The 27,795-nt window shown below is 45.8% G+C and overlaps 1 protein-coding gene across 1 annotated transcript in view; it reads left to right on the top strand.

Annotated features, from left to right (window-relative positions):
- The window catches only part of dpp10 (dipeptidyl peptidase like 10), a gene marked incomplete at its 3' end in the record, with an annotated part of 1,190,700 nt that overhangs the window by 735,597 nt on the left and 427,308 nt on the right, over positions 1-27,795 (top strand). The window contains exon 5 of the mRNA XM_084314814.1: positions 27,667-27,761. Coding sequence (XP_084170940.1) covers positions 27,667-27,761 — 95 coding nt within the window. The remainder of the gene's footprint in view (positions 1-27,666; positions 27,762-27,795) is intronic.

The following is a 27,795-nucleotide window of genomic DNA, read 5'->3' as shown; positions in this document are numbered from 1 at the left end:
GTTTGAGAGACAGAGCCTCCATCACAAACAGACATGACAAATATGGAGAAAATTTGATGATCAAACAAGATAGGTGTGAGAGTGAGAGGGTTGTCTCTGAGCGGTGTCATCATCAGGAACCCGATCCAGCTGTGTCGCTGTAATGGATGTGTTTACACTGTCCATTTAATATGATGATATTGGAGTAAAAAAAAAAGAATACTTTGAAATGAATGTGGAAATTAATCAAATTGAATAACATTTATTTACTGAATCAATTTAGTATGAACACTATAACAGTGCTCTCATTGGAATGCAAATCTATTGATCATTATCATGTTGCACATATTGATCTGTATCACGTTGCACGTATTGATCTGTATCACGTTGCACGTATTGATCTGTATCACGTTACACGTATTGATCTGTATCACGTTGCACGTATTGATCTGTATCACGTTGCACGTATTGATCCGTATCATGCTGCACGTATTGATCTGTATCATGTTGCATGTATTGATCTGTATCATGTTGTATGTATTGATCTGTATCATGTTGCATGTATTGATCTGTATCATGTTGCATGTATTGATCTGTATCATGTTGCACGTATTGATCTGTATCATGTTGCACATATTGATCTGTATCATGTTGCACATATTGATCCGGTAGCCTATGCTTGCTGCTATTTCATGCATACTCATACTCCATATATTGATCCTCGCATTGTGCAGGAATGTGCAGGAATGTGCAGGAATGTGCAGCACACCACAGTCCAGATGACTGGCGTGCAGCACAGCGGGGCAGAGGGTTGAACGAGGCCAGAAACACTGACATGTTTCTACATTTGAAAGCCAATCACAGCAATGGAAATAGTGTTCTTTCCGATGACATCACTGGTGGCCATATTCAAACACATTTACTCTCAATAAACTAAATGAATGTGTACAAAAGTGTTCAGAGTATTTGGATGTGTGTGAGATTATGTGCAAAATAAATCTAAATTGTTTTTTGGTGAGGTCGGGGGAGGGAGGGCATGGTGGCAGAGAGACAGGAGGGGGGAGGTGGGGTGAGGAGGGAGGGCATGGTGGCAGAGAGACAGGAGGGGGGAGGTGGGGTGAGGAGGGAGGGCATGGTGGCAGAGAGACAGGAGGGGGGAGGTGGGGTGAGGAGGGAGGGCATGGTGGCAGAGAGACAGGAGGGGGGAGGTGGGGTGAGGAGGGAGGGCATGGTGGCAGAGAGACAGGAGGGGGGAGGTGGGGTGAGGAGGGAGGGCATGGTGGCAGAGAGAGAGGAGGGGGGAGGTGGGGTGAGGAGGGAGGGCATGGTGGCAGAGAGAGAGGAGGGGGGAGGTGGGGTGAGGAGGGAGGGCATGGTGGCAGAGAGAGAGGAGGGGGGAGGTGGGGTGAGGAGGGAGGACATGGTGGCAGAGAGAGAGGAGGGGGGAGGTGGGGTGAGGAGGGAGGGCATGGTGGCAGAGAGACAGGAGGGGGGAGGTGGGGTGAGGAGGGAGGGCATGGTGGCAGAGAGAGAGGAGGGGGGAGGTGGGGTGAGGAGGGAGGGCATGGTGGCAGAGAGAGATGAGGGGGAGGTGGGGTGAGGAGGGAGGGCATGGTGGCAGAGAGACAGGAGGGGGGAGGTGGGGTGAGGAGGGAGGGCATGGTGGCAGAGAGACAGGAGGGGGGAGGTGGGGTGAGGAGGGAGGGCATGGTGGCAGAGAGACAGGAGGGGGGAGGTGGGGTGAGGAGGGAGGGCATGGTGGCAGAGAGACAGGAGGGGGGAGGTGGGGTGAGGAGGGAGGGCATGGTGGCAGAGAGAGAGGAGGGGGGAGGTGGGGTGAGGAGGGAGGGCATGGTGGCAGAGAGAGAGGAGGGGGGAGGTGGGGTGAGGAGGGAGGACATGGTGGCAGAGAGACAGGAGGGGGGAGGTGGGGTGAGGAGGGAGGGCATGGTGGCAGAGAGAGAGGAGGGGGGAGGTGGGGTGAGGAGGGAGGGCATGGTGGCAGAGAGACAGGAGGGGGGAGGTGGGGTGAGGAGGGAGGGCATGGTGGCAGAGAGAGAGGAGGGGGGAGGTGGGGTGAGGAGGGAGGGCATGGTGGCAGAGAGAGAGGAGGGGGGAGGTGGGGTGAGGAGGGAGGGCATGGTGGCAGAGAGAGAGGAGGGGGGAGGTGGGGTGAGGAGGGAGGACATGGTGGCAGAGAGACAGGAGGGGGGAGGTGGGGTGAGGAGGGAGGGCATGGTGGCAGAGAGACAGGAGGGGGGAGGTGGGGTGAGGAGGGAGGGCATGGTGGCAGAGAGACAGGAGGGGGGAGGTGGGGTGAGGAGGGAGGGCATGGTGGCAGAGAGACAGGAGGGGGGAGGTGGGGTGAGGAGGGAGGGCATGGTGGCAGAGAGAGAGGAGGGGGGAGGTGGGGTGAGGAGGGAGGGCATGGTGGCAGAGAGACAGGAGGGGGGAGGTGGGGTGAGGAGGGAGGGCATGGTGGCAGAGAGAGATGAGGGGGAGGTGGGGTGAGGAGGGAGGGCATGGTGGCAGAGAGAGAGGAGGGGGGAGGTGGGGTGAGGAGGGAGGGCATGGTGGCAGAGAGAGAGGAGGGGGGAGGTGGGGTGAGGAGGGAGGGCATGGTGGCAGAGAGAGAGGAGGGGGGAGGTGGGGTGAGGAGGGAGGGCATGGTGGCAGAGAGAGAGGAGGGGGGAGGTGGGGTGAGGAGGGAGGGCATGGTGGCAGAGAGACAGGAGGGGGGAGGTGGGGTGAGGAGGGAGGGCATGGTGGCAGAGAGAGAGGAGGGGGGAGGTGGGGTGAGGAGGGAGGGCATGGTGGCAGAGAGACAGGAGGGGGGAGGTGGGGTGAGGAGGGATGGCATGGTGGCAGAGAGAGAGGAGGGGGGAGGTGGGGTGAGGAGGGAGGGCATGGTGGCAGAGAGAGAGGCGGGGGGAGGTGGGGTGAGGAGGGAGGGCATGGTGGTGAAGTCGGGGGAGGGAGGGCATGGTGGCGTTAGGGTGACCAGATGCAAAAAGTCCAAAAGTGGGACAACAGTAAGATTTTGGTGGGACAAAGTGGGACAAAGTGGGACAAAGTGGGACAGATAGATAATGTAAAATTTCTTATTAGAATAACTGGTCTTCACTGAATATATTTAAATCAAAGGTTAAAGGTTAAATCAAAATAAATACAAATTAAATACCACCTAACATCTGTTTTAAATATTTAAACGTCATCACTTGACAGGAATGTCTTGTGTTTGATATTCCCTGTTAACACAAATAAATAGTTTTGAAAAGTTTTATGGTGCCATGATTGGAAGCATCAGAAGTTACCGAAAATAATGGTGTGTTTTGGTCATCTGGGACCATTGGGGTTTTTAATTCAATCAAACAACTCGAGGAAGGTGCCAGTACATCCATAACTATGGATGTAGCTTTTGTACGACCACACGATTTCTTTTGCAATATCTGAGTCTGGCCAAATGACAGGAGCTAGTTTCATACCACAGTCGGCTGACCTGTATGAATGGGAGTGTTGTACTGTGTGATATACACTTGTTATCTCAGCTGCAGTGACCTTGTCCGTCTGGCTATCATTGTTTGGTTTAAAAAGAAACATATCCATAGATCTGGATGTTTCTTTTTGGTGAGCCACTCACGTCCACTGTGGCGCTTCAAGTCGTATTCTCCTCCATGCGCAATTGAAAACGAACTATGACACAAAACACAGAAAGCCTGCTGCGGATTGCCTGCCATCTGCCTCACCCAGTCATGTGTAGGGATGGGAATTGATAGGATTTTATCGATACGATTCCATTATCGATTCTGCTTATCAATTCGATTCTTTATCGATTCTCTTATCGATACCTGATCAATTTATAATTTAAATAAATAAATTGGAAATGCAACAGAACTAAGCTGGTTAGAATAACAACATGCAACTTGACATTTCTGATTGTCATTTATTGTTGAGCCCCCATGTCAGGGGCGACAGTGGCTCGGGAGGTAGAGCAGTCGTCTGGCAATCCGGAGGTTCCCGGTTCGATTCCCGCTCCTCCCGGGCAGCGTGTCGATGTGTCCTTGAGCAAGACACTTAACCCCTAACTGCTCCCGATGAGCAGGTTGGCACCTTGCATGGTTGCCTGCGCCGTCGTTGTGTGAATGTGTGAGTGATTGGGTAAAATGTAAGGAACAAATTGTAAAGCGCTTTGGATAAAGCGCTATATAAAAAAGCAGCCATTTACCATGTCAGAAAAATACAAAAACTGTAAAAAATAAAACATTAACTATAGCCTACACTTAAATAAAATAATGTATTTGAGATTCTCTTAAAATGTATTTATTTTTTTTATTCTTAAACTAATTTAATCTATTGAATAACAGTCGTTATTCCTCTGACTTCTGTCTCACACACACACACACACACACACACACAGACACACAGAGCTCCCTCCCCGGGCCCCTGTCCTGTAAAGTATTGGCTTGTGTTGCTACACGGACACATTTGTATGTTGCACCATGGTACTTCCTGTCTGACGGACTCAGTCTCAGAGTAGAGACTTAGTAAACAAACAATCCGGCTCTTATTATATGTGAACTAAAGAGTACAAGGTTTACACAACAGTCCCCACCCGCTGTTTTATTGTATTTGTACCTGTACTATCCGCTGTCAGCTGTTTATCTCTCTTTGTGAGCTTTATTAAATAGCGTTAGCTCACGTTAGCTAGCGATAGCTCCGCGGCTAATTTTAGCTCACCCTAAACTAAATCAATGACTATGTTCTAAATCATTCAAGTAGTTTTCACTGCACATAGAAGTAGCCAAACAGCGGGAGCATTTCGGGAGCATATTACCAAAACCCAGGCAATTTCGAGCCCTTAATGAATCAAATAGAGTCTGCCATGGCTACATGCTAACGCTAACATTATTACGCAACTAGGAAAAACCTGGCAGCGATAAGGGAATCGAAAGTCACGGGAGCCACACGGTTCCAGGCATCGGCCAATTAGGAACCGGTTCCCAACCGGAACCGGTTTTCGATTCCCATCCCTAGTCATGTGTCGTTTGCCAGTCTTGGTTGTAACTGCAGGTCCGTTTCTTTTTACTGCTTTCCATCTTGAACTAGTTCGCTTGTAATGTTGTTGTGTTTTTTTTTACCAATCAGATTTGCGATATGAGGTAGCATCACAAGTTCAACTCTCACGAGCAGAGCGTCACGACTCAGTCTCAGTCACGTTACAAGCAGGCAAGCAGCGCGCTAAAGTACTATAACCAATCAGAGCAATGTGTGTGGACAAGAGGCGGGTTGCTACGTTTACTGTCTGTAGGAAGGGGCTTTTAGATGCATGTTTTTTTTTGGCTTCGAAAAGAGGGACATCCTCTCAATATGAGGGACGCGGGACATTTGGTCAAATGGTGGGACAGTACAACCAAAAGGGGGACACCTGGTCACCCTAGCTGGCGTGCAGTTTGCAGAGGTTCTTAGCCGATGCCTCGATCTTATGGCGACAGAAAGAAGCCTTGGCAGTAGTAATGTTTTTGGAGAATGCCAACAAGAGGTTATGATAGGTAGTGATGTCACCAGTGAGGCTGGTCTTTTTATACGTCCTCTTGGCCCGCTCTCAGGACCTGTCTTTGTTCTCTCACTGCATCTGACATCCATGGTCTGGGTGTGGAAGGGCGGCATAGGCTTCTTGGCGAGGGGACATAACTTGCTGAAGGAGGTTGAGAGGGCTGAGCGGAGGGTGGAGATTGCTGTATATTGGGGGAGGGCAGAGCGAGTCTCACTCGAAGGTAGAGCGGACATGATGTTAGAGGAGAGGGTGGAGGGGGACAGGCAGCATAGGTTGAGTCTGAATGAGACAGTTTCAGTTGGAGTGGGTGGTTTGGGGTTTAGCATAAGAGCTAGTGAAAAGGATACAAATCAAATCAAATGTATTTATAAGGCCCGACGACACACGTTAATGTCCCCATGGGCCGGACACGTCTTCTTTAAACAAGTCGAGAAGAAACATCACAATAAATCAAGAACAAAACAAAAACACCATAAAGTCCAAACAAATTTAAATAAATACAATACATAAATGCAAATATGTTGTCTGATACATTAAGGGGTGTAACCGTGGTGTTACTTATGCTGGAGTCACATGAGAATAATATGAGATCCAGGGATCTGCCAGCTCTGTGGGTGGGATGCATGACAGTGGGAGTCAGCTTGAAGGATTGTAGGAGAGAGACCACTGTGGCAGACTCGTGAGACGAGTCAGGCAGGTTGAAGTCACCCATTAGCAGAAGGGGAGTGCCATCTTCTGGGCAGGAGCTTAAAAGCATGTCCAGCTTGTCAGGAAGTGTTCAAGGGGACCTGGAGGGTGATAGAGAATAACAATGGTGAGATTCAAGATTCAAGAGGTTTATTTGTCACATACATGCCAGGGCATACAGTGAAATGCAGGTGGGCATGCCCGCTTTGATTGTGCAATGATACTAAATAATAAAATAGACATAATAAACAGGTCATAAAATAGACATAAAATAGGCATGATAAAATACACATGCTAAAGTCCTGAGATAGTGCAATACAATGTTAGCTACGGATTAAGGCACTGGGTCATATGTACACTACTATACAATATACAGTTTTTACTCTATATCCGTATGCTATACTTGCTATTTCTAAACTATACTATACAAGAACCACATCAGTTATTTCCTTCAAGTTACCTTTATTTCCCTTGTTCCTTTAAAATGTCCTTTCCATTTTGTTTAAAGTGACCGTTTGTGTGTGAGCGAATGCAGCATGTGTGTTGTGTGTGTATGTGTGTGCTCATGTGTACTTGTGTGTGGAGAGTTCAGTGGTCAATGTTCTGATGGCCTGGGGGAAGAAGCTGATCCGTAGTGTCTCTGTCTTGATTGAATGGACTAGAGACATATACCGCATTATATTCAAGAAAGGAGAGCGTTTATGCATATAGTCTATGAGGGAGAGGTCAAACGTGCAGTCACTCCTCCCGCCTGTCTGGAAGGTTGTGGTGTGTGATGTACTGTAGATAAAGCTGCAGGCGTCGTTGCGTCATCTGGCGTTGTCCAGGTCTCAGTAAGAGCCAGACGCTGGAGGTTTTGACTATGAGCATACAGTAGGCAGTTATGAAGTTCATAAGCCTCCACATGTGGTGACAGGTATATTTGTGGCTGTAGGCGGGTAACAGAGGTTAGTAGGGTTGCTTCCAAACTGGCGTGGTCGGCCTGAAGTTGGTCTGGAGGAGGAGAGGGTAGGGATGGGGAGGAAGCACATGGTGAGGGGGGTAGGTGTAAGTGGCAGGAGGAAAGGTGATGTTCTCAGGTGAAGAGGGGAGGAGGAAATGCAGAGAATTGGAAAAAAGAGAAGAAAAAGGAAAAGTTCCAGTAAAGAGTAATTCATTGGATAAATAATTACTTCATTTGACGCTGAGAACTAATACACTCATAAAAATCAATGTTGCTTGTTAGTCAATATCCAGCCATTGCTGCTTGGTAGAACTATGATTTTATTGTCTCAATCAATATTATGTTCTTTGCAACTTTGATTCACTGATAAAATTATGTCACTGTGTCAACACGGCAGAAAGATAGCAAACAACGACACCCGGTTTAGCTCATGCATCAGTTTCAACAGTAAGGTGGGATAAATCCAATGTATGCGGCAGGCGACAGCTGAAATGCAACACAACTAATTTATAAATGTTACTTGTCCTTACGGACAAGTTATTTTTTTGGTACGTTTTTTTGTATTGCTTTTTTGCTATCGGGCAGTCCGATAGAGAGAGAGAGAGAGAGAGAGAGAGAGAGAGAGAGAGGAGGAAAGGGAGATAGATCGGGGAAAGACATTGGGCAAAGAACGCCGGGTCCGGGAATTGAACCTGGGTCGGCCGTGTTGCATCGTAATGCTGTATGTGGTGCGCCACCCTCGCGCCCCCGGACACAAATAATTTATGTTGGTGACATGGATCAATTCATGCAACATGATACAGATCAATACGTGCAACATGATACAGATCAATACGTGCAACATGATACAGATCAATTCATGCAGCATGAGACAGATCAATACGTGCAACATGATACAGATCAATTCATGCAGCATGATACAGATCAATACGTGCAGCATGATAAGGATCAATTACATGCAAAGTGATACAGATAAACACGTGCAATGTGATACATATCAATACGTGCTGGTAATAGGTTCCCGGTTCGATTCCGGCTCCTCCCAGCAGCGTATCGAAGTGTCCTTGAGCAAGACACTTAACCCCTAACTGCTCCCGATGAGCAGAATGTGTGAGTGAATGGGTGAATGTGAGGCATAAGTTGCAAAACCTCTTTGGATAAAATGGCTATATAAATGCAGTCAATCAGAGTTTAGATGTTAGGCTGCTTGCTTGTAAATCAATATCTAGAATAACAAATCATAATAAAGATGAATGTATCTCTGCGACCTTCGGCTGATACTCCCTGGTTGTGTCAGCAAACAATCAACCACCTCGAGTAGAAATCACCTCCCTGCATGCAAGCCAAACCAGCCGTAATCCTACCTCATTCATTGTCATTTATCATCACCATCATCATCATCATCATCATCATCATCATCAACATCATCATCATCATCATCATCATCATCATCATCATCATCATCATCATCATCATCATCGTCATCATCATCATCATCTATTCCCTTTCAGTAGAAAGTGCTTAAACTGGTAAACGTGGGAACACTGGAACACTGTCTCATAGGAACACATTGGGAAAAATAGTATATACTATATACATGTTTAACCTCTTTATATAACTTATAGCTAACAATATATTCTCTGTATCATTTATGCACACATTATCTTGTTCCATTCTCTGAGGGGTAATAGCACAGTCGCAGTGGAAAAGTACTGTCATCACGTCCTTCTACCAAAGCCAGCATGTTCCTTTCTTATGCAGAACACAGGCTTCTGTCCCTGGAAACCCACAGACTATAATCATGTGTCTTCTCTCCCTGTGTGCACATTAAAATAACAGCTCTCTGTGGACACTAAGTAACAAAAATAGTAAAAAGAACAATGAAACGACTTTGCCAGGCCTAACATGCTTAGCAAAACGATTGTTTCCAGTAAGAACCATTGGTAAATGGTAAATGGTGCATTTAATGTACAGTATATAGCGTGTTTATCCAAAGCGCTTTACAATTTTTGTTCCTTACATTCTACCCATTCACTCACACATTCACACACCGATGGCGGAGGCGACCATGCAAGGTGCCAACCTGCTCATCGGGAGCATCTAGGGGTTAAGTGTCTCGCTCAAGGACACATCAACGCACTGCCCGGGAGGAGTGGGAATCGAACCGGGAACATTTCCGACGACCAGACGACCGTTCTACGTCCTGAGCCACTGTCGCCCCATTGACAGTATTATGCTCAAAGTTATGCGGAAATCTATTTGAAATGCACAGGCTACATGGGAGACCAGTAATACAGTACAACTGCCGCTACAGAAAATGTCAGTTATTTCCACAAACTCAAAGCGCAGACATATCATCGAAGATAGTTCGAGACAGGTTTCTTCGGTAGTATCATCGTTTCCCCATGTGAACCGTGCACGGCTGTTCTCAGCTGCAGATGACCCCGACTTTAACGTTACAGAAAGAAAAGGTACAAACGATAATCTAACAAACGACAGTCTACCTCCACTGAATCTTGCCACGTAGGTTAAACAGCAGACTCCAAGTATTTTCCTAATGGCACCTCTCAGAGGTTAGAGCGGTAGGCACTAACGGTAGGCACTAACGGTGGTGTAGTGGTTAACACTGTCGCCTCACAGCAAGAAGGTCCTGGGTTCGATTCCCACTTGGGGACAGGTTTCCTTGATGCCAGGTACCCAGGTGGGTGATCTCCCAGGCCTTTCTGTGTGGAGTTTGCATGTTCTCCTCGTGCTCGCAAGGGTTTCCCCCCCGATAAGATAAACCCAATGGAAAAACATGCACAACAACAGATCGCTAACGCTGTGGCGTCCTTGACGAACACGGACAGGAGCACTTGGATTGGTCCCTGGGGCGCAGCTCACGTTGACGCCCTATCTGCTCCCGGCTGCCCATGGGGGGAAGGACGATGGGATGGGTTAGGCGCAGAGACTATATCGCATCGGCGACTGAGAAAAAGACAATGCATGTGTGTGTGTGTGTATCCCATGTATGTGTGTGCCGCTCCAATTGCATGTCCAGTTCGTTGCATGCCGATTAAAGACCCCCTAAAAGAGGTCTTGCATTATTATTATTAGGTTGAGCATGTTGCTAACAACAACACTAGTGGTGGCTGCAGAGTTACCATGAGGTTTGTGATGATGGGGAATACGAGAACACGCTGTGAGAAGCTGAGCCATATCTTCCTCTGCACCAGCAGGCTAGTGAAACAAAAAGTAGCTGATTTCAGCACCACAGAAGGTGGACAGCGCTCCCGGTTTTTGGGCAGCTGGTGCATGTTTGCTTGTCAGAGAAGGTGAGAGAGAGAGAGAGAGAGAGAGAGAGAGAGAGAGAGAGAGAGAGAGAGAGAGAGATAGAGATATAGAGAGAGAGAGAGAGAGAGATAGAGAGAGAGAGAGAGAGAGAGAGAGAGAGAGAGAGAGAGAGATAGAGAGAGAGAGAGAGTGAGAGAGAGAGAGAGAGAGAGAGAGAGAGAGAGAGAGAGAGAGAGAGAGAGAGAGAGAGAGAGAGAGAGAGAGAGAGAGAGAGAGAGAGTACAGAGAGTACAGAGAGTACAGAGAGAGTGGACATATCTCATGTTGTGTGAGTAGCAAATAAACAAAGGTTGTATAAAAAATAACTCAATTAAGACAGAGATAAATTATAACCCACAAAAAAAACGCTCTTAATTTATGATTCTCTGGGGGCGGACTATGGATCTATCTCTATGTGTTCGTACCTTCCTTAATTTGTTCATCACACTGTAATGTTGACTTTGTGCAGCTAAGGGCTCAGCAGGGTGAAGTTATTCCTCTGGTCTAGGATCTGTTTTCCCTCCAAAATCCTAACATTAACTATTAGTGTGTAGGAGAGATACAGAAACTGACCCCAGACCACACCGGGATTTACTGTAGTCATTGTAGAATGCTGTGTCAGTGTCATCGGTTTCCAGGTTTGAAAATAACCTGCAAAGCTAATGTTAACCGTTTCATGTATGTGCATGGAAAATGCTAAACAAATTTTAACCAGTACAGGGTTAATTTGATAGATTTGGTAGTTTATAGCAAAATAATCTAGTGATTGAATGGGCATCTGAGCAACCAGATGAGCTGTTTTTGAGCTGTGTTTTATAATAGTTATTAACGGTTTTAATCATTCGCATTTGGCTGGGTGGTTGATAACACATTTCTTCTGTGGTGTGACAAACTTGCTTTAGACTTAAATTACTGACTGACCTTAATGGGGGGAACTACATCACTGGTGGGGGACGACATGTTTACTTATTTTGCTATGAGAAGTAAACAAGTTATAACTTAGATCTCACCTTGGATTTGGCCTATTTTGAATTATTCCACATGTGTTATTTTAATTGACCGTAACAAAAAATAGAAGTAAACCTTTGTGACCGGCTGACCGCCCTCCACAGGAGGCTCTGTTCACACAGAGGGAAACAGCAGGGATGGGGATAGTTAGGGACCCATTCTTCACAAACTGTTTTCTCTTATGCAATAATATATTCTGTAGTAGCATAGTAGTATGGTACATAATAGTGTTGTCACGATACTGGAATTTCGACTTCGATACGATACCTTGAAAAGTATCGATACTTCGATATTATTTCGATATAAAAAAAAAATATATATATGGGGCATATATATATTTTTTTAAACAAATTTAGCTTCAAATTTAGCTTATCTCTGATACTATAAGAGAAGATAAATATAACAATTTTAAAACCCTTTGTTTATCTTTATATCACACATTTAAAAATAACTGTTCATCTCACTTCAATGCAGAACATGGTATTTTCTCAAGCAGACAGATGTAAACACTGTAATCTGTGTTGCATGTACCTGACAAACTGAACTGTTTATATTACAGTTAGTAACAGTTTCGTTTTTATTTAAAGATAACGAGAGAGAGAGAGAGAGAGAGAGAGAGAGAGAGAGAGAGAGAGAGAGAGAGAGAGAGAGAGAGAGAGAGAGAGAGAGAGAGAGATAGAGATATAGAGAGAGAGAGAGAGAGAGAGAGAGGGCGGGAGAGAGAGAGAGAGAGAGAGGGCGGTAGAGAGAGAGAGAGATAGAGAGGGCGGTAGAGAGAGAGAGAGAGAGAGGTAGCGGTAGATAGAGAGAGAGAGAGAGAGGTAGCGATAGAGAGAGATAGATAGAGAGAGAGGCTATGCTGGGAGCATTTTAGTAACGTTACATTTTCAACAAGATTGCTGCTATTTAAACACTTGATGGAAACGGGGTAACGTTAACCTTATGTCGACTGTAGTATTGTATGACCTCGACATAACGTTTACACGTTAACATTACTTCGTTACCATGCAGTAATTATACAAGTAGCCAGCTAAGCTAACGGAGCTAGCAGTAGCTAACGTTAGCTGGTAGCTGTAACGTTACAACGAATCAGCTGTTGATATTATGCGCCATCAGTAGACAACGTATCATGTATTAAACTAGAGTTAATGGTTTAATGCTTCAGTCACAGTGACGTTGAAAGAGCAGCTGTCACGAACCTCTTTAATTTCTTTATGGAGATCGGCGCTGGCACTGCTCTAACACCGCTTGCAAATATCATTGGGGCATTTGTAGCTTATCCTTCGTTGTTTACTTGAAACCCGAAGTACCTCCAAACAGCACTTCTGCTGTTTTCTTTATCCACAAGCACAAGTTGCGGAGGCTCTGCATTTACTATCTTCAGCTAAAATGTTTGTTTACTAACTGAAGAAGACGGCTCTCTGTGACTCTGTGAGGGGGAGGGCTGGACTCGGAGGAGCCGGGGAGCAAGCGCGCTGAGCGCTCTGAACAGCGCGTCAACAACTTGCGGTAGAACACTCGCCAGCTGGTACCGATACTGCAGAAAGTATCGGTACTTCGGGAAATGAGTATCGAAGCCGTTTTAAATATTCAGTATCGATATGTATCGATACTTCGATATTTTTGACAACACTAGTACATAATAGTAAAAAGACAAGTAAGAGGGTTATCTTTTCTTTTATCTTCAGATTATTTCAGATGTTGTTTGAAGAGGTGTGTTTTGGCCGGGTTTCAGCTGTCCTGACTGTGGTGGAGAGTTTGTTCCACCATTGGAAAGCGAGGACAGAGAATAGCCTGCTTGGTTTTGATGACCCCCCAGGAGCTTGGATAGGAGGGCGGCAGAGGAGGCGGGCTAAGAGAAGGCAGTGGAGAAGAGATGCGTCTTGCAACAGGATTGTAAAAATTGAGAGACTCTGAGGGCTAGATCCACAAAGAATGGATTGCACGGTGCTAGTTGCACCCTACTTACAATTCATTATGAATTGAAAATGGGGGACCTTGGTGTAAACAAGACGAAAGTCTTTCTCTGGTCTGCATCCCCTTAACAATTGTGTGTATTGAGCCGTACTGTATTTGTACCCATTCTACAATCTGTTAATACAAATTTCATTCAATCAATCACTGTGCAGATTGATTGATTGAATGATGCAGACCGGAGAAATACTTTCGTCTTGTTTACATCAGGGTCCCCCATTTTCAATTCATAATGAATTGTAAGTAAGTGTAACTGAGGGGTACAATTCCCTGACTGTATTGTTAGATATGGTATTTAATACCACTACCTCTTGTACTTTAACTTCTGGCCATCCAGAACATGATATACGTATGATGAACACTTTCCCACCTGATGAAACGAATCCACACAAATGTACAAATCGAAGGTTTAATATAGCAAAAGGTATATACAACGTTCACTTGTTTACACTTATGATTTGAAATATGCACTTGTATGGCAAATGGGTATTCGTAGGTAAATCAACATTGAATGTCCAATCTCTGGTTACGCAGGGAGTAAGTATACAACCTGGAATATTTAGGAAACTATAGCGATGGTACTTAAATGATTATAGCTGGATACACTAAGGGGGGGGGGGGTGTCCTGCTGGTTGTAAGACAGTAGGAGGGGGGGTTAGAGAAGCCGCTGGCGGTATCCCATCTGGCCGACAGTTTCTTGGGAGAATTCAAAGTCTTGAACACGGTGCCCACATAACCTCGGTCCGCAGACGAACACAGCTGGACCCTCTGGTGGACGGTAGCTGCCGGTCCACAACGGAGAGACGTGAGGCGACCTCACTGGTGTAGAGCGCCGTCTCACCTGGAGTCCTCTCCGGGGGGTAGTTCCAACACTCCGCAGTGTTGGCCTTTATCCATGGAATAATCAAAGCACCCAAAGCATAATCCAAGCCGTGGAAGGCTCGCCGTCGTCCGGGTAGAGTAATCCAATATACAGGTCCAGTCGCCCTGGCCCGGAGCTCCTCGGATGCAAGCACCACTAGGGGTCTGCCCAGCCTGGTTAAGCGTCCAGATAACGTCAGGAACGATGGTACTGATAACTTTAGAACTCTAACCGAACGATGCACCATACATAAATAGACTATTATTAGCTTAATAGAATACGTCCAACTCGACGGTATAGTGCCAAACTATGACTATTCAACTATTAATCTACACGATATCTCAATGCCTATTCTGAGGCCAAGTAGGCCTTACTACACCACACGTGCGTCGTGGGGAGGCTTCGCGTCTGTCACTCTGTTGGAGGGTAAAGAACTGGACTAAAAGAAAATTCTACTTTACTTGCGCCATATATATATATGCGCTATGAACAAATAGTACCATTCGTATTTCGCCCGACATATTCCTGCGCGGAACCGGGGCTTGCCACGACATGTTGGGCGGCACGATTGAACTTGGACCTAGGGGTATGGCAACCTGGCGCCAGGTTCTCGTCCAATGGTAGAATGAAACTATTATGGGCTGTTTAGTAGACTAAAGGGATATTCAGTGCATACTGTACAAGGAATATACAGGGGATATCAAACGATATACAAATATAATTAAATATATATATATAAATAAATATATATATTCGGTTTAATCTGATCCTTCACAACAGCCGCCCCCTAATTAGTCCCACCTAATTAGCTAAGCAGAGACAGATTAACCGCACTGTCTACCACTCAAGGTCCGCTGTAAGGGTCAGTCAACTCACAAAGTCATGGGGTCATGGTCATCATCGATAGTATCTGGGAGTCGGGGCAGTTCTATGAGCCTCGCCACGGGACGTGTGTAAGTGCGCCCTTGGACGAGTACTTCAGCTGCTCGGACCTTGCCATCGGCACCGGTGATCACTTTGCTTACGCGGCCAGCCGGCCACATAGCTCTGGGTAGTGACTGGTCAATAATCATGACGACTGTTCCTTCTGTCAAATTGTCTCTCTCTTTTACCCACTTCTGGCGGGTCTGTAGAGACGGTAGGTAGTGGAGTAGGAAGCTGCTCCAAAACTTGTCAGCTAGTACCTGACTGTACCTCCACATTCTTCGGCCGTTCGCTTCTTCAGGCCTGTACATTGTCTGGGGTAGCGCGGGGTCCAGCCGCCCCATTAGGAGTGTGTTGGGGGTGACTGGGTCGACATCTGCTACATCACTGGAGACGTAACCGAGGGGCTTTGAGTTCAATACTCCCTCGATCTCCGTGAGGACTGTCATTAGGACTTCCTCCGCCACAGTCTGGGCCCCAAGTACGGCGTACAGGGCTGTCTTTATAGAACGTACTTCTCGTTCCCAGGTTCCACCGAAGTGGGGTGCGTTCGGGGGATTAAACTGGAAGTCAATCTGGGATGGAGCGAGGTGGGTCTTAAGTTCTGGGCCCATAGCTTGGAAGCTCTCTCTCAGCTCTCTTTCTCCGCCTTTGAAGTTGGTCCCGTGATCAGACAACAATGTAGACGGTTTTCCTTTCCGTGATGTGAATCTTCGGAAGGCCATAAGGAATGAGTCTGTGGTCATGGTCGGAAGGAGCTCGATATGTATCGCTCTGGTGGTCATGCATTTGAATACAATACCCCACCGCTTCTCGGTGCCTCTTCCTCTCTTTATATACAACGGGCCAAAGCAGTCCATGCCTGTGGAGTGGAATGGCTTGTCGCCGATTCGGAGGCGGCAGGGGGGTAAGTCAGCCATCCGTGGTATGCTGGGCTGCGCGCGCCACTTACGGCAGTCTAGACAGGTTCGCTGGAAGCGCCGTACTGCTTCTCTGCCTTGCAGTATCCAATAACGACGTCTGATCTCCGCGAAGACTCTCTCTGCTCCTGCGTGGTGGACATCCTCGTCGTATTTCTTTATGATCAGCTCTGTGACCTTGTGTCGGCTGTTCAAGACGATCGGGTACTTAGTATCATCCGGTAGATTGGGGGCTCTCCGCAGGCGACCACCCACTCTGATGAGATTATGGGCGTCACTCTCTGGTGCTAGGTGAATCAGTCTGCTGTCTGATGGGACGGGGTTTCCTCCCTGTAGACAGTCTAGCTCATCGGGGAACGAGTCTCTCTGGGCTCGTTGTAGTAGAAGAAGTTCTGCTTCTTCGTAGTCAGCTGCTGACATGTCAGTGGTGGACTGAATCTCTGGGTGGTGCCGCAGGAATGTTCTTTGCTGCGCACAGAACATAGGTTTCTTGTTCTCAGCCTCCTCGTTACTTGCTTCCCGCGGGGTGGGCGTAGGCCACTCTCCTTCCGGGAGCTTGAGGAATTCTGGTCCGTCACTGTAGATGTTGCGACGGGTTAGGTCATCCAGAGACATTCCCCGGGTGATGACGTCAGCTGGGTTGTGTTTGGTGTCCACATACCGCCAGCTCGCTGCTTCTGTTAACTCTTGAATCTCTGTGACTCTGACTCCCACGAAGACTTTGTATCTGCATGAATCAGACTTGATCCATGTGAGTACTGTCGTGGAATCTGACCACAAGATTGTTCTGTGCACCGGAATGGTGAGTTCACGTTGGATTAACGTGGCTAGATGCGCTCCTGCTAGGGCTGCGCAGAGCTCTAGACGTGGGATAGATTTTTGCTTACGTGGGGCTATTCTTGAGCGGGCCAGGATGAAAGCAGTGTGTATCTTTCCTCCCTTCTCTTGGGCACGCAAGTAGGCCACCGATCCGTAGGCTACTTCGGAGGCGTCGCTGAAGACGTGTAGATCAATCTCGCATGTCTCTGGCCTCACTGTGGATGGGAAGTAGCTGCGGCGTATATTGACGCCTGGGAGTGAGCGGAGTTCCGTCTCCCACTCTCTCCATGTTGAGGCAAGGTGTGCGGGTATTGGGTCGTCCCAGCCCTGGTCCTTGTCCCATAGTGCTCGTACAATCATCTTTGCCCTGGTGGTGTAAGGTAGAATACATCCCAACGGGTCATATTGTCTGGCGAGTGTTCTGTACACACCCCGTCTGGTGGTCGGTATCGCCGTCGACCTTCCCTGCTCTGGAGCTAAGGGTTTGTGTCTATAGTGGAGCGAGTCTGTTTTGAAGCGCCAGACTAGTCCTAGTGTCATTTCTTGGGCTTCTCCTGGGATTGTCGCCATCCAGGTCTCGCTGCTGGCAGCCTTGTCTGCGGGGGAAAGGCTGCGCAATACGTGCAGGTCACTGCTGGCCCACTGCCTGAGATCAAAGCCGCCTTTGATCAGGGAGGCGCGTAACTTGATTAGGAGAGCCTCGGCTTCTTCTTGAGTCGAAACGCTTTGTAAACAGTTGTCCACGTAGAAACTGTTCTTCACACTGTGTTGGACCTCTTCATCTGCTGTTGGGTCCTCTGCGACGTGTTTCTGTTGTGCAAATGTAGCACAGCACGGGCTGCATGTGGTTCCGAAGGGGAGTACTTCCCACTGGTAGATGGCTGGGTTCTCATCTCCGATCCTCTCTCTCCATAGGAACCGCAGCAGAGGCTTGTCCTCCTCTACTAGTCTCACCTGCAAGAACATCCCTTTGATATCCCCGCTGATAGCCACCTTGTTTTTTATTTATTTTTTATTTATCCTTTATTTATCCAGGAATGTCCCATTGAGATACAAGATCTCTTCTTCCAGGGAGTCCTGACCAACACAGCACACAACAAGTTTCAACATAAAACAGGGCATTAAACAAAAAACATACAATTCAAATATAAATACAGAGGGTCATTTGTGCAGTGGCAAGGAGCATAATCACATCAACAATAGCATCAGGTAAAACAGTTACATGTTTCATAAAGGGCTAATCGTAGCATACCTTTAAAAGCATTCACAGTAGGAAGTGCCTGTAGACAAAGTTTCACTTGCAGCGTATTCCATAAAAAGGGAGCATAGTGGGAGAATGCAGCTTTACCAAGCTCTGACTGCATCAAAGGAACATTTAACAGCATCCCATTTGCTGCTCGTCTGGTATTAAAAAAGCAAGTATAAAAGGACAGAAGTCTGGAGATATATAAGGGCAGCTTACCTAGCAATGACTTAAGGATAAAAATCAACATGTGTGATTGTCTTCTTTGGTACAGAGAGGACCATCCTAATGACTGATACAAAGTGCAGTGGTGGGTGTGAGAGCCTGCACCTGTTACAAAACGTATGGCAGTATGGTACGCAGAATCCAGCTTTTTAAGCAGGGAGGAAGGAGCATGCATATAGATTACATCGCCATAGTCTAATACAGGCAGAAAGGAACTCTGCACAATTCTCTTCCTGGCTCCAGACGGGAAACATTTCTTTAACCGGAAGAAAAAGCCCAGTTTAGGTCTAAGTTTTCTCAGTAGGTTCCCAATATGAACATCAAAGGCCATCTTTTCATCAATCCATATGCCCAGATATTTATAGGATGCTACTTTGTCAAGGCATGTCCCTTCCAGTGTCAGAATCGGGGGGACAGCTGTATTAGCTCGAGAGCGAGAGAAGGTCATGTACTTGGTCTTTTTTTGCATTAAGGACCAGTCTTAGCCTTAGCAAGGAGTGTTGTAGTGTATTAAAAGCATCCTGTAGAAGCTCTATGGCCTGAGTTAAAGAGGAAGCCACTGTGTAAACAACTGTATCATCGGCGTATAAATGAAAACGTGCTGGGTTTATCCCATTTCCTAGTTCATTTATAAAGATGGAAAATAAGACAGGGGCCAAAATAGAACCTTGTGGAACACCTTTGTTTACAGTAAGAGCAGCTGAGGTATAATCTTCTACTGAAACACACTGAGTTCTTTCAGATAGATAGTTTTTAAACCAGCTCAAAGCCATTTTACCAAGACCTATGCAGCCAAGCCTTTGCAGTAGCAATGCATGATCCACAGAATCCACCTTGTCCTGGCGGAAGCGCAGTAGCACGCCTAGTAGGGAGGGGCCGAGTGTGGGGCCGGGCAAGAGCTCTTTATTCAGATTTTGGGATCCGATCTGGTAGCTGCAGTTAAACACAATGCGATCCTTGCCGTTGTGATGGACCTTGTGATGCGGCACGTACCATGATTCGGTCGTCTGATCGGCCTCTTTAATGTCAATCTTTGTTACGTGTCCCGCTGTGATTAGCTTCTCAATCTCAGCGCGGTACACACTCTCTTGAGCGGGGTCTTTGGCTAGGCGCCGCTCCGTGTTCAATAGATAGCGCTCCGTGGCGTCTTTCTTTGCGTGAAAGGTGGGCATTCCCTCTCGCCTCAGGAGTGGAGTTGCGTATCTCATCACTCCGCCGACTGTGACTCTCTTTGTCCCCTGCTCGAGTAGGTTGATGGCGTAAATGTCTTCTTTAGAACGAATATCTTTCTTTTCGTTCTTAAAGGGCATTGTCTCTAACGTCCATAGCCTCTCGACATGCTGCAGGAGAGTGGTGTCTTCTTCTGTCGTTCTGGAGTGGAGGCAGCTAGTGGCTGCCGTTCGGTTGAGAGATTTAGCGAGGGGGCCTTGTAGGGTCCACCCTAGGCGGGTCTCGACTGCTGCAGGACAGCCTCTGGGTCCTGTATGGACCCGGTCAATCGGGACTATGAGTTCTGCATGGTCGGAGCCTATCAGCAGGGTCGGGGTAGCGCCGTCTATGAGCGGGATAGGTAATTGGCGCAGGTGCACATATTTATCCATCAACTTGGTGACAGGGTAGGTGTACTGCGATAGTCCTATTTCTTGGCTGGTGAAAGCATTTGTAATCTTGTACCGTCGCTCTGGCTGCCCGTTTGCTGCGATAGTGAAGGAGACATTCTCGCCCTTTATCGTCTTTAAATCTCTTCTTATTGTCCGAATCGTCATTTCGTTCTTGCTCCCCCGCAGTCCCAGCTGGGCCGCAGCGGACGCGAGCAGAAGGGTCTTCTCTGACCCGTCGTCAAGGACGGCGTAAGTGTCCATGACTTTATCTTGGTAGCTCAATGTCACACGGACTACCTTTAAGAGCACTTGGGCGCCGCTGCTGCTGGCGGGGTCAATGTACATGACACTTGCCTTGGTGCCGCTCCGTGGTGCAGGTGGAGGCCGTCTTCCGTTACTTTTGTGTAGTATATCTAGATGGGCTCCATCGCACCGGCTGCACCTTTTCTTTAGGCGGCATTCGGCTGCCATGTGGGGCCGCGCACATCGATAACAGCGCCTGTTGGACTTTATCCATTGACTCACTTCTTCTGCATTCATCTTTGTGAATAGGTCACATTGTGACAGCCAGTGTTCTTTCTCACAGTAGGGACACGCTATCTTCCACTTCTCTTTTCTCGAGGGGGTGCTGTGACTCTTACTGCTCGGTACTGACTCTGATTGGTGCATGACAGTCACCGATCTTCTTCCATCATTTATTCTCCTGGGTCCCTCTCTGGAGCTTGGCGTGCTCCGCCCGAATGTGTCCAGTCGTAAGCTGCTGACTTCTCGCGCCAGGAAGTCGGCTAGATCAAGGAGGGATGGCTCGGGGCCGTTGGGATCCCGGTAGTCTCTCTGTCGCCTAAAGCGCTCCTGTCTTGCGGGTGGCAGCTTCTCCAAAATCCTCTCGACGTTAGAGTTGGCGTATAGCTCATGCATGCCCTTCTCCCGTTGCGCTCCCAGCATCCCTACCAGGGACTGCACTTTGATTGACAGGTCGTCTAGTGAGCGATTGTCTGTGGCTGGGGGTAGGCGATCAATATGCCTTATCTCTTGGATTACGTAATCCCATATACGTCCATATCTCTGGTCCAGCGCCGCTAGGGCCGCTGTGTATGGTGTCGAAGAGGTGGCATAGGCTAGCGCTATATTGTGCGCTCGCGGTACTTTCAGGTGCTTCAGTAATATTGAATACTTGTGGCGTTCATCAGCGACATCCACCATCATTGTCTCTAAGCACATCCGGAGCTCCGTGTACTGTGCTCGACTCTCATAGGCGAAGTCTGGGAATGACGGCGTGGCAATGTATGACGCCGTCGATGGCTGATACATCGGCGAGCGTTGGGGGAGAGACCTCCTGGGCGAGTCCCCTCTTGCGCCTCGCTGTGGGCTGGTACTGACAGGGTACCATGGCCCGCTGGTCCAGGTGCTATTCCTCGGGGCTGGTCGTGCGTCGTGCTCACCCGCGAATAGAGTCGGGGGTCTGTAGCGCAGCGCCGCGGGGGTATAGCCTGGACTGTATGGGACCGCCTGGTCCGGTGGAGTACTGTGCTGTCGTCTGGCTTGGTTCTCCTCCTCTCCCTCTTCTTCCTCTATCAGATCTTCCAGATCCTGTAATCGTTTATTTAGCTTCTCCGCAGTGTATGCCGCTCCTTCCTTGTAGCTGGGTCTCGCTTGGACCGGTCTGGGAAGGGGGTCTGCGGGGGGTCTAGACTCGGTCTGTTGGTCAAGTTCAGGGTCGCTTGCTCGTTGAGGAGACGCTGCCCTTGACTGTTGTCTCGACGAGTTCCTTGAACCCCTGGCGGAGGGGGAGGGTGTTGCCTTGCGGATCAGCTGCTCCATTAGCTGCGCTTGTAACTTGTCGCGCTCGACTTCGCGCTTGGTGAGATCTGCTTCTCTTTGGGCACCGGCAGCGGCGCGCTGGGCGTCGGCCCGGTATCTTGCCATATTCTCTTCTGTCTGAAGGCGTCTCATCTCCAGGCGTGTGCGCTCTTCTTCGCTCCGTTGTTGCGCTTGGAGTTGTTCGCGCTCGCTAAGCGCCTGTGCTTGGAGACGGTCTCTTTCAATGGTAAAATGTTCGCGCTCGCTAAGTGTCTGCGCTTGGAGTCGATCGCGCTCGGTAGAGGCTGTCAGGCTGACGAGGAACGCCTGTTGTAGCATCCTCTCCGCTTCGCTGGGGGAAGGCGGTTGTGGAGGTGAGCCGCTCCTGCGTGAGCCGCTCCTGGGGGTACTCGTTGGGGAGTCCTGGAGCTCTATTTCCTCGGCGCTCTCCTCCTCTTCTTCCGTGCAGAGTTCTCTCTCTGTAGGGTTGTCTTCCTCCCGGGGCTGGTCGGGGACTACTTCTTGGGTAGTGGCGGGGGGTAAAGGCATGTCCGCTCCCTCCTGGTCCCCACCGTGAGCTTGGTCAGTTACATTAGGACCTACTAGGGCCTCTGTGGTCGGGGAAACCTGGTCGTTAAGGTCAGACATAATTTTACTTTCTACTTTTACCGCGTTTACCGTTTGTCGAAGGCTAGGTAGTTGACTGACAGTGTAAGCCTCTAAGTACTGAGGTGTCTGTCGTCTGCGCCGCGGGCGTTCTAGGTTAGGAGGATCGTTTCGTGGAGTGTTCATCATAGGCCATTTCAATATTAATAACACTATATTAATATTACACTAGTTACCCTCCGGCTCGAAGGACCAATTGTAACTGAGGGGTACAATTCCCTGACTGTATTGTTAGATATGGTATTTAATACCACTACCTCTTGTACTTTAACTTCTGGCCATCCAGTACATGATATAAGTATGATGAACATTTTCCCACCTGATGAAACGAATCCACACAAATGTACAAATCGAAGGTTTAATATAGCAAAAGGTATATACAACGTTCACTTGTTTACACTTATGATTTGAAATATGCACTTGTATGGCAAATGAGTATTCGTAGGTAAATCAACATTGAATGTCCAATCTCTGGTTACGCAGGGAGTAAGTATACAACCTGGAATATTTAGGAAACTATAGCGATGGTACTTAAATGATTATAGCTGGATACACTAAGGGGGGGGGGGGGGGGGGGGGTGTGTCCCGCTGGTTGTAAGACAGTAGGAGGGGGGGTTAGAGAAGCCGCTGGCGGTATCCCATCTGGCCGACAGTTTCTTGGGAGAATTCAAAGTCTTGAACACGGTGCCCACAGAACCTCGGTCCGCAGACGAACACAGCTGGACCCTCTGGTGGACGGTAGCTGCCGGTCCACAACGGAGAGACATGAGGCGACCTCACTGGTGTAGAGCGCCGTCTCACCTGGAGTCCTCTCCGGGGGGTAGTTCCAACACTCCGCAGTGTTGGCCTTTATCCATGGAATAATCAAAGCACCCAAAGCATAATCCAAGCCGTGGAAGGCTCGCCGTCGTCCGGGTAGAGTAATCCAATATACAGGTCCAGTCGCCCTGGCCCGGAGCTCCTCGGATGCAAGCACCACTAGGGGTCTGCCCAGCCTGGTTAAGCGTCCAGATAACGTCAGGAACGATGGGGGTACTGATAACTTTAGAACTCTAACCGAACGATGCACCATACATAAATAGACTATTATTAGCTTAATAGAATACGTCCAACTCGACGGTATAGTGCCAAACTATGACTATTCAACTATTAATCTACACGATATCTCAATGCCTATTCTGAGGCCAAGTAGGCCTTACTACACCACACGTGCGTCGTGGGGAGGCTTCGCGTCTGTCACTCTGTTGGAGGGTAAAGAACTGGACTAAAAGACAATTCTACTTTACTTGCGCCATATATATATGCGCTATGAACAAATAGTACCATTCGTATTTCGCCCGACATATTCCTGCGCGGAACCGGGGCTTGCCACGACATGTTGGGCGGCACGATTGAACTTGGACCTAGGGGTATGGCAACCTGGTGCCAGGTTCTCGTCCAATGGTAGAATGAAACTATTATGGGCTGTTTAGTAGACTAAAGGGATATTCAGTGCATATTGTACAAGGAATATACAGGGGATATCAAACGATATACAAATATAATTAAATATATATATATATAAATAAATATATATATTCGGTTTAATCTGATCCTTCACAACAGTAAGGGTGCAACTTGCTCCGTGCAAACCATTCTTTGTGGGTCTCTAATGTCTTTGGGGGACAGAGTTCCAGAGCCTGGGAGCTGCTGCCCTGGAGAGAAGAGTTCTGTCCCCAGAACCGTGAAGGTTGGACTCGGAGGTGGAGGAGAGAAGGCACGCTGAGGTGGACCTGAGGGACTGAGAGAGTCTGTGATATACGGGGCATAACATGTCCCTTATGTGCCATCTCAGGATAACAGAATGCGTCCCTTGAAAGCATGCCTGCAGTAGACCTGCTTGGGATTACATGCACGCACAGGATCTTCCATGTAATGTTCGCATACTGTGGAAGGAGGTGGAAAGCGAGACCTATTCTACTCACATGTGTATAGATATTTCACCATAGAATGGGTGATTTAATGAATGAATGAATGAATGAATGAAATATTTTTTATTTTCGAACAAGTATAAAAACTAAAATATATCTGTTCATTTGACATAATCTACAGTACAAAAGATAATAAAAAAGACAACAAAAAGAGAAACAGATAAACGAAGAAAAAAAAGAGTAAAAAAGAGTAGTAAGAAGTATACACCTTTTTAAATTCCTAGATAATTGTATCTATTGTTAATTATATGTATAAACTCTGTATCTCTATACAATCCAATACATTTATATAAATACATGTATATAAATATACCTATAAATATGTAATATATAATATATATATACTAAATAAATACCATATGCTATACATAATTTCTTCTATTTTCTATTTACATCTTACACATACTCCCAATCAACACACTTCCTCTTCCAGATACCCATCAAAGATTTTGTGTACATCTTCTTAAACTGATTGTGAGGCATGAGTTGGAAAGTGCTTGGGAGGAAAGCGCTATATTATTGCAGTCCACATGTGAACATCTGTGTGCGGTATTGTGTGACAAGCCGCACACATGCAGCCTGCTATATAATTATACACTTAATATGTATACCCTTGTTGGGTGACATTTAAGGAGCATTTTCGGCTGTGTGGGACACAATAGAAACAAAAAGACACAGCAAGCAAACACTTCAGCAGCACAAAAGATGTTCTCATCACTACGATACACAATAAGTTGCCCATCAATACAGGACATGGGAAAAGCAAATGGGGGGCGGGGGGTATAGGCAGGGTAATATAAATAAGAATAACAATCTAAGAATACAACTACAATACAAAATACAAGATTAGGTAGATAAGTAGATAAAGAACAAATATACATTAAATATCTGCTGGACATAATAAAAACACAATGACAGGTGAGACATATGTTACTCAATAATAATAATATAATAATAATAATAATAATAATAATAATAATAATAATAATAATAATAATAATAATAATAATAATAATAATAATAATAATAATAATAATAATAATAATAATAATAATAATAATAATAATAATAATAATAATAATACAATGACAGGTGAACTATATGTTACTATATCAATAATAATAATAATAATAATAATAATAATAATAATAATAATAATAATAATAATAATAATAATAATAATAATAATAATAATAATAATAATAATAATAATAATAATAATAATAATAATAATAATAATAATAATAATAATAATAATAATAATAATAATAATAATAATAATAATAATAATAATAATAATAATAATAATAATAATAATAATAATAATAATAATAATAATAATAATGTTACTTTATCAATAATAATAATACTAATAATAATAATTATAATAATAATAATAATAATAATAATAATAATAATAATAATAATAATAATAATAATAATAATAATAATAATAATAATAATAATAATAATAATAATAATAATAATAATAATAATAATACAATGACAGGTGAACAATATGTTACTATATCAATAATAATAATAATAATAACAATAATAATAATAATAATAATAATAATAATAATAATAATAATAATAATAATAATAATAATAATAATAATAATAATAATAATAATAATAATAATAATAATAATAATAATAATAATAATAATAATAATAATAATAATAATAATAATAATAATAATAATAATAATAATAATAATAATAATAATAATAATAATAATAATAATAATAATAATACAATGACAGATGAAACATGTGTATACTCTAATAATAATCAAATAACACAATGCATGTATGTACTGGTATAATATATAGATTATATCTATACATATTTTATCCAACCTGTAGATACAAGATCCCTTTATTGCCACACAACCAGGTTGGTGGTATTCTTGATCGGTACAGAGTGTAATAACTCTATAATAAATGAAACTGGAACATAGATACAAATGGATACATAATACAGCACAACATGACACAATAAATAGATAAATACAGCACAGCACGACACAGCACAACATAAACACACGGAAGAATCTAGTCCATCAGGTCAGGAGCTTGGTTAGTGTAAGGGGGGAGAGGGGGGCCAAGGGAGTTCAGGGTCCGAATGGCGGTTGGGAAGAAGCTGTCCTTGAAGCGGGTGGTTTTTGAAAAGATGGACTTGAAGCGCCTACCTGAGGGCAGGGGCTGAAACAGGGGGTGTGCTGGGTGTGAGGGGTCCTTAGCAATTTTTCTGGCGCGGGTGCTTGTGTGGGAGGTGAAGATGGAGTCCAGGGAGGGAAGGTCACATCCTATGATTTTGGAGGCCTTGTTAATGATGCGCTGACATTTTTGAATGGAGAGTTTTGTGCAGAACCGTACCAGACTGTGATTGAAGAGGTGAGTATGCTTTGTATGATGGCGGTATATAATTGGACCAGCAGGTGGCGTTTGACCCTGAGGAAGTGCAGGCGCTGCTGGGCCTTTTTTGTGATGGAGGTGATGTTAGTGTCCCATTTTAAGTTATTGTTGATGTGGGTACCAAGGAATTTGAGTGAGTCCGTCAGAGTTATGGATTGGTCAGAGATTGATAGTTGGAGTTTGTGTGTTTTGTTGGCAGATCTGAAATCGATGGCTATTTCTGTGGTTTTGGAGGTGTTGAGCAGGAGGTTGTTGATGGAGCACCATCTCGCTGCTCTGTCCACCTCTCGCCGGTATGAGGACTCATTGTTGTCTGTGATCAGGCCGAGGATGGTGGTCTACTCTATACAATGTGGAATACTCCATCTTAGTCTACCCTGGTATAAATCAACATATTAAGCGGATTATATAAAATATGCATATACAAATACGTGATGTGTGATGTGTGGGTCCTTGTGCTGTTTCTGATGTTTTTTTGTAAAAATAAAAGCAGAAAAAAAGCCTAATCAAACTTCTTCTTCTTCTTCTTCTTCTTCTTCTTCTTCTTCTTCTTCTTCTTCTTCTTCTTCTTCTTCTTCTTCTTCTTCTTCTTCTTCTTCTTCTTCTTCTTCTTCTTCTTCTTCTTCTTCCTTCTTCTTCTTCTTCTTGAGCTATTTTTCCACACAGATGTTTTTTTCCTTTTTGTACGCCTTTTGCGATTACATTTCCCATAATGACATGTTTGTGTTTGTTTTCCATCCTCTTCTCTTGTCCAGACACTGAAGTCATCTACCGGAACCGAGACGGACATGTCATCAAGTTTAACATCCTCACAAACGAGACCGAGATCATTCTGACCAACACCACATTTGTAAGTGCAGATTGTGCATCGCAAACTGGAATTG

The sequence above is a fragment of the Notolepis coatsorum genome, assembly GCF_963971535.1.
Source record: "Notolepis coatsorum genome assembly, chromosome: 5".
Lineage (NCBI taxonomy): Eukaryota > Metazoa > Chordata > Actinopteri > Aulopiformes > Paralepididae > Notolepis > Notolepis coatsorum.
Note: the sequence above shows the minus strand (reverse complement) of the source record. Positions and strands in the feature narration are given on the sequence as shown.